This window comes from Primulina eburnea, chromosome 11 (genome assembly GCF_022965805.1).
Source record: "Primulina eburnea isolate SZY01 chromosome 11, ASM2296580v1, whole genome shotgun sequence".
Classification (NCBI taxonomy): domain Eukaryota; kingdom Viridiplantae; phylum Streptophyta; class Magnoliopsida; order Lamiales; family Gesneriaceae; genus Primulina; species Primulina eburnea.
Window position 1 is genome coordinate 13,409,845 of NC_133111.1, and position 6,079 is coordinate 13,415,923.

The window sequence follows — 6,079 nt, forward strand, 5'->3', positions numbered from 1 at the left end:
TACTAGTTGATTGAGGTTTATTCTAATAAGTGAAAAATATTTTATAAAAAAATATATTTTCATGTATTATTTGAGTTGGCCGAGTTACAAAAAATAAAATAAAATAAAAATTTCTAGTACATTTTAAACTAAGGAACACGAGACGTTTCAGTGTGTGTGTGTGTCGTGTATGTGTGTGTGTGAGAATGTGTGTGTGCGTGTGTTTTAGTTAATTAGAGGAAGAAAATTGCTTAATAAATTAATTAATATGCTAATTAAAATATTAACCCAATACTAATTTTACTAAAATCCCCTAATTAAAAATAAAATATTCGTGTGATAAACTTTAAAAGTTTAAAATCTCAAAATCACATAATAAATTAAAGTAGGCTTTAAAATGCTTAAAATTCCATAAATTATCAAACTCCTTATCTTGAAATAAAATACCACAATTTAAATCATAAAATGACCTAAATCGTCACCGGTCTCTTTTCCCGATCCCGCGTAGAATATTTGCCTGAAACATACAACACAAGAAAATGTTTTAACATGCATTAAATCATAAAATGACCTAAATCGTCACCGGTCTCTTTTCCCGATCCCGCGTAGAATATTCGCCTGAAACATACAACACAAGAAAATGTTTTAACATGCATTACTTAAACATATAATAATTTAAATAATGCAAAGATCATAAATCATGGATCGCTAAAATAATTTTAAAATTAAATAAATAATTTTAACCTTTTAAATAAATGCAAGGGTTTACGTGTACTGATTTTGGGCTCTACATTAAATGCATCTCAAAACTTGAAATCTTGTCCCAAATTAGGACTCTGGTCGAGTGATGTTCGTACGTTCTAGTGCGCTAACCATAGGGATGTTCCTATTATTCACAATATATTAAGTTGATGATCAAGTTAAATTTGGATATTGCAAATTTATTCGACGGGAACTTGGCTGCCTAATGAGAGCTAGCTTTTAGGAAAGTAGATCGGGCGTTGGGAGACACTCGGGTAGCATTGGACCGACGACCCTGTGGATATATGTTTGTCGAGCCATACCCTTCTTTTGTTGATCCATTATGCCTAGAAGCAAATCACACAAGTAAAAATACACCCCGTTTCGGTGTGACGGTCTAGTAGAGCTATTACTTACAGCTGATATATTCAACTCTATATAATAAAGATTGTATATATTACATGAACCATATACCTTGACATTAAAATGTTCACACAAATGAATGCATTTGAATTAGACTATTATTGGATCAATGGAAAACATGAAATCGGCATGAGATTATAATTTTTTTTCATATTTCCTATTTCAAGAAACTTAGAAGTTGATCATCCCAAAGTTGAGCAGGAGACAAAGAATCGATGTTTTGTTTAAAAAGCCTCCCTAATTCAGGTAGGCATAGGCTTGTCCTCTAAAAATGATCTGAAAAGAATGAAAGCTTGTCGCGGACGATGAAGAGGGACTTCATGCCCAGCTCCAGTTACAGTCACTAATGTCAATCCTTTGTACACTTGGCTCCACCCACCAACAACCTGTATTACATATAGCAGAAGAAACACAACCGATATTGAGTCAAATTTACATAATACCAATTCTCGGGATAGAACTACCCGTGTTTCGAAAGGGGTCAGTGTCACGTGGAATTGTATTTTTAGAGGAATTATACACGGAATCTAAATGTTTGGGCACACATGAGAGGCAGGGTGTATAAAACTCTATTTGTAAAATGCAAACTAAAAAATCTCAGGGGACGGGAGACAGAACTCTATTTTAAAAACTAGTACATGAAGTTTTATCTATGCTTCCTATATTATAAAAAAGTCAATAATTTGAGACACAAACAAAACAAAAACTCAGGAGTGCGCAAAGCGTGGTAAATTCTACTCACTAACCTTTCCATTATCATACCATGGGTACCAACTTCGAACTGTCGGGAGCTTCAAAGCATCGATCGAATAACGTGTTGCCGTGACAGGAACAACTGAATCAGTATCACCACTGAATGTGGAAACAACAAATGGTCATTATCTGTTCATCCATTACAAAGGTGAAAGGACAGCCAAGCAGATATATTTCACTCATAATTTTCTTGAAATATAAGTATCACACTTCCAGTTCATCGCCGCAGATAAATTCTGGGCCATCATTTCATGATATATAAAATATCCAAAATCAGCCATGAAGGGAAAATCGCATTTAGAAATGGAGAAGAAACTGGATTTTGTACCTGAACACCCAAATCCTAAGACCTGAAGCTATAAGTTCTTGATAAATAGGAAGCATGGATAGAGGAGAATCGGCCCAATAATTACCAACTACGTCACTGCAAATTGAAGAACTCTGATTCAAATTATGGTCGAAAAATTTTGTGCATTAGTGCGTAAGCAGAGATCACAGAGTTTTAAGATCACCTGCATGTTTTCCATGGATAGGTAACCCCTGTCACATTAGCATGGAATGCCTTCTGAACATCAGGGAGATTGAAGTAAACTTTGGCATACTTTTCGGTACATGGATCGTATCCTCTCCACATCCATGGCTATACATGAAAGATAAAATGACTTGGAAAGGTCAAAAAACAACACTCAACAATCATTAGAAATTTAAGGTATACATCATGAAAGTGAATTTTATATTATTAAATTATGAGTCGCTTATACATGTTTTATGATATTTAATCATGTAAAAGATCATTTATTATATTTATCTCAATACATTTAACCTATATAAAAAGGCGATGGTTGTAATCTAAATTATAAGATATGATAAAAAATTTAGCCATTTTGCATTGTGTGGTGAAAGCATGTTGTCTGGCTGAACCACTAACTGTTGTTCTTCATGGTGGGCTCTCTTCGATTATTTTTAAAACTACTCAAAATTCAATGACAGGTTTAGCTTGGTTTCGGTAGTTGACTTAATGAGAGTAGAATCGATAAAAGGCTTGTTGTGGGAAGGAACTTATGGCCTTCACTATATGTATAATACACATCCTCACATGAGCATCGCATGTAAATTCATGCAATTTAAAAAGTTTTCCAGAATAGGGTTACTTACATAGTGGCTCCTTCGGCGATTCAGTGAAGAAGTCCCGTTGCAAGGGAGAGTGTAAATACTGTACGGGTCAATTTTTCCCATCTCTTTATCCGAGATATCAAGATATTTAAGGCACTCAGTTGATGGATGAGTCGCAGATCCTAAGTCACATGTTATGCGTAGCATTTTGTAAGTTGAATCTGAAATTAAACCATGATTCCACCAATACTCAAAGGTGCCGATATAGTCATGGTAATCATCGGTGACAGCATTTCCCACCTGATTATTAACATTTATAAACATAGAGAATAAGCCAATGTTTCTGATATTTAACTGTTGTGACTAAAATATATCTATAAAATCTAATACCATGAATCCTTTGAAATTGATAACTGGATTTTGAATTCCCCTGTTTCTTTCATACACAATTTGAGATAATTGAGGAACATAATGCCCTGAAAATATGAGTAGAAAGGCCAGGATTGATGCATCTGCTATTCATTGACCAACTGTTTCACATTATTGACTAGTGTATTCGAAAAGACAGCACAAGTTCAAACCAGCATAGCTTTCTCCAGCGATGTAAAACTCTCTGTGCTTGTACTGAGGAAATCTTTCAAACCAGTTGAGCAGGAAAACATATGCATCTTCAGCTACAAATTCATTACACCAATATCCAAAACATTCAAAACCAATAAATTAAAAACATAAGCAAATGTTAAAGAAATTCATGGTTCTTTCTGTGGCGCACAGTGCTATCCATATACACACCAGCTGCATTTTGCACCGTTAAATCATGCAGAGGGTCACTAGGATTTATTGTGGGACAGCAAGTTATTAAGCAATGTTGGGGAGCAAACTGCTGCCCCTGTTTGTCTACTTATGTGGTGATCGATTTAAACGTGGCACTTGAGAGGTTATATGATTAAAAAAATTGAATTGTACCATTAAAATCAGCTACAACTTTGATACAACAACGAATAATAAGTCCTACAACCGGCATAAGAGCCATTATCTCATACTTAATTCCCATGAGTTGTAGATTGGTGTCGTTGTCAGAAGAATGATTGTTAGGAAGCAACAAATATAGATGCATGCCTACACGACACTTGATTTTGGCAGGTATATGGTATAAAAGATGTGAGATATGATGTAACTGTCAGTAATAGTTATTGGTACAATCCAAACATTCTGCAATTGCACTATGATGTATTTGACACATCACAGTGTAGAAAAAACATGTCCTTGTCAGTAAAGGACAGCATTCTTAAGAATCAAAATTTTCAGATTCCTGGGATATTTACCTGTCCTATTATCACCAGCAGTGTACAAATCTGATGAAGTATTTGAATATGAAAAGCCAACACCAGCAGGAGACTCTAGGAAAAGTAAATTTGCCACTGCCAAAGCAAATTAAAACAATCAAGGGAAACAGAATAATATTCACACCAAGATAATTCAAAATTTCACATCAAGATCCTACATACAATAATTCCAAGAATAAGGATTGAGATAGAGGGTTTTCCCATCAGAATTGATCCGAAAAGGCCCGATTTCTTCTGAAGCTCCATAACCTATAGAAGAACAACCAGGTCCTCCATTAAGCCACAAAACCAATGGCCTTGAATCAGGCCCTCTATCTGCAGGTACCTCGGTCAACCAATAAAATAGTGCTCTCCCAGCCTGTTGATATACAGTAACATAACCAGAATACTGATTGAATCCAACATTTGATGGTTCCCCAGGTAACTGTTTAATCCTATCATTTTCTTGATCAATACTTAAAAGACAGTAACATTTTCCCACACAAAATAACAACCCGAAAAGCCAAATTACACATGAAACTGAGTGTGTTGAATAACCCATCACATAATTCAGTAAAAGGGCTTTTCAAAAACATATAAGAAACAAAACCCAGAAATCAGAAACCTTAAGGTGCCTTCTTTTTCATTTCTCATGGAATTTAATAATAGAAGAATGAGCCGTGGGCTTTGTCTACCCATAGAAACCTTACGCAGGCATTTAAGATGATATTATAAATCTGACAAAACTCAGAATCACAAATTCTTAAAATCTTCAGAGATTTCAAGAAAGGTAAAAAAAATACAAAATAGAGTCAGCACTACAATTATAGCAAACACAGCTGACAAGCACATGCATTGTGTGCCCAATAAAACAGGGAAAATGACCAATGAATTGCGCGGTAAAAACACCCATAAATGGCCCAAATTCCACATAATATCATAAAGAATTCATGGGTTTCAACGATTTTGGATAAAGATTCGGTTATTTAACAAAAAATAATTTTTGCTCCAATTATTTTGCCTGAGTGGCAGTGGACTCAGACACTCGGTGGAGAAAAGTCAACTTTTGATCTTAACCACCATCCGGACCATCACAATACTAACAAAAAAGGAAATCGAAATATGTATATATTAATACTGTGAATTTATTTCAAAATAAATAAATGCATTCGCTTCGTCTACATGAGCTGATACGATGATCGATCAATTTTACTTGGGATCAGGTCATTTTATTAAAATATATTAATTTGTAAGCTGTTTTTTTTTTAAAAAAAAACAAAAAAATAAAGAAAAAATATATTCAATATTGCATTGAATCATGAATTGTATCTAAAAAATTTCAAAAAAAATCAATGAAAAACTATCAAGTGTTAATAGTTTAAAATTAATTGTTAATTTCAAAATACAAGCGTCAATATTAAATAATGGAATTTCTATAAAAACTTCATTCGTCTTATTAAATAACATTCATCATACTGTAATCTTAAAAACATTTTTTATAAATTGAATTACTCCATATAAAGTAAATAATGGGTAATATTTCTTTTAAATTTAATCACAAAAATTTAAAGTTCAAATTATTGGAAAAACTTCGAACAAGAAATCTCAACTTAATTAAAGTATGCTTAATATATGAAAATATCTTTAATATATTAATTCAAGGAACAAGTTTTCACCTAAAAAACCTTAAAAAAAAGAGTCAATTAATTAAAAATAATAACACAATTAGAAACACAAGAACTTCA

At 33.4% G+C, this 6,079-nt stretch overlaps 1 protein-coding gene across 1 annotated transcript; it reads right to left on the bottom strand.

Moving 5' to 3' along the window:
• Positions 1–930: 930 nt before the first annotated feature.
• LOC140804728 (serine carboxypeptidase-like 27) lies at positions 931–5,304 on the bottom strand. Its single transcript, XM_073160830.1, has 9 exons — positions 4,518–5,304; positions 4,335–4,430; positions 3,591–3,683; positions 3,400–3,485; positions 3,052–3,309; positions 2,409–2,536; positions 2,225–2,320; positions 1,890–1,995; positions 931–1,529 (listed from the first exon to the last, which is right to left on the bottom strand). Exons 1-9 carry the CDS (start codon positions 4,894–4,896, stop codon positions 1,386–1,388), a joined length of 1,386 nt encoding a protein of 461 aa, XP_073016931.1. The 5' UTR covers positions 4,897–5,304; the 3' UTR covers positions 931–1,385.
• Positions 5,305–6,079: the final 775 nt, after the last annotated feature.